Raw genomic sequence first — 1717 nt, 5'->3', positions numbered from 1 at the left:
GTTCTGTTGATGTCCTGTTTGGATTTCCACCTCTCCCTATTTGGAAATCATACAGGGCTGAGGTTTTGAGGGTGGGTGAGAGCATAGTCTCTGGTTATTGGAGCATACAGCTGAAGTTTAGATGCCCATCAGCTCAGTTGCCAGGGCATCTTTAGGTGGTGTGGCTCCTATGCCATGTGTGAGATAGGTTGCCATGATTCTGCTTGTATGCATAATACAGCCAGCCCTTCTTGAAGTTTTTGCCGCCTGTACCTCTTCAGCCACATTTCAGAGGGCTCCTCTCCTCCATAGTTTGAAGATCTCTCTCTCTCCCTGACCTAATCAGTACCTCTCAACACTGTAGTAGAGTAAGAAGGGGGCATGCCTAATTAAAAAAATCCTGCTTCCATTATGTTTCTGCTAACTTTCCTCTTTCCTATGGAGTTTAATCCCAGCACTTTGGGAGGCCGAGTTGGGCGGATCACGAGGTCAGGAGATCGAGACCATCCTGGCGAACACGGTGAAACCCCGTCTCTACTAAAAAATACAAAAAACTAGCCGGGCGAGGTGGCGGGTGCCTGTAGTCCCAGCTACTCGGGAGGCTGAGGCAGGAGAATGGCGTGAACCCGGGAGGCGGAGCTTGCAGTGAGCTGAGATCCAGCCACTGCACTCCAGCCTGGGCGACAGAGCGAGACTCCGTCTCAAAAAAATAACTGTCTCTTATACACATCTAGATGTGTATAAGAGACAGGTCCCAACTACTTGGGAGGCTGAAGTGTGAGGATCACTTGAGCCCAGGGGCTGAAGGCTGAAGTGACCTATGATCACACCACTGCACTCCGGCCTGGGTGACAGAGGGAGACCCTGTCTCTCACAAAACAAAACAAAATAAAAACAACAACAACAGCAACAAATAAAAAACAAAGAAAGAAAAGTCAAGATGATTAACATGCTACTGCTGCTTTCAGCCCTGCCATACCCTTCCTCTGAGCAATGAACACAAAGCGTGCTACCTGCTTGAGTCCAGAAGGGAAAGGGTGAAAAAAAAGGAGAAAAGAAAAAAATTAAACAGAAACATGTTAACATCTCAAAATATTCTGCCACATTTGAAATACAGGAGAGTTGAATTCATTAGAGGACTTCTACTGGAAAAAAGGAATTGTTCTTGAAAAGGAGGCCTCTGCAGTTGCACAGACTGTGTTGGACCTAGGTCCGCAGAACGCTGTGATGCCATCATTGAGGTCAGAGAATCTGCTGTGGGCCTGGTGACCTTTGAACCTTAACAGCCCTGCAATGTAGTGAGCACTGGGCAGTGCTGCTGGTTCACTAAGCGGTCTTGAGTTCTTCAGCTATTTAGGAGATTCAACTACGTTTATTCATACTGAATCTTTTTAATGAATTTCCTGAGAGCCAAGAAGGGCCAATCTACAGAAAAAAGCGGGAGGTGGACCTTAAGCATCTTCTAGAAACTCTTCTAGCTGATACCATGAAACGACGACAAAAGAGGAAACATTTGGAAAATGAAGAGTCCCAGGAAACCGCTGAGAAGGGAGGAGGTATGTGCTGGGCAAACTCTCTGGGTCACAAGCGTCAGGCCAGCCTGAGCCTTTTTTTTAATTTTATTTTTGAGACGGAGCCTCGCTTTGTCGCCCAGGCTGGAGTGCAGTGGTGCGATCTCGGCTCACTGCAAGCTCCGCCTCCCGGGTTCACGCCATTCTCCTGCCTCAGCCTCCCGAGT

The 1717-nt window shown here is 47.9% G+C and overlaps 1 protein-coding gene across 1 annotated transcript in view; it reads left to right on the top strand.

Annotated features, from left to right (window-relative positions):
• The first annotated feature begins 1292 nt into the window (after positions 1-1292).
• Positions 1293-1717, top strand: part of FAM170A (family with sequence similarity 170, member A) — a 5580-nt gene continuing 5155 nt past the window's right edge. The window contains exon 1 of the mRNA XM_011972842.1: positions 1293-1535. Within this exon, the coding sequence (XP_011828232.1) occupies positions 1466-1535 (70 nt within the window). The 5' untranslated portion in view covers positions 1293-1465. The remainder of the gene's footprint in view (positions 1536-1717) is intronic.

This window comes from Mandrillus leucophaeus, unplaced genomic scaffold (assembly GCF_000951045.1).
Source record: "Mandrillus leucophaeus isolate KB7577 unplaced genomic scaffold, Mleu.le_1.0 Scaffold131, whole genome shotgun sequence".
Taxonomy (NCBI): domain Eukaryota; kingdom Metazoa; phylum Chordata; class Mammalia; order Primates; family Cercopithecidae; genus Mandrillus; species Mandrillus leucophaeus.
This window is presented reverse-complemented; position numbering and strand designations above follow the sequence as displayed.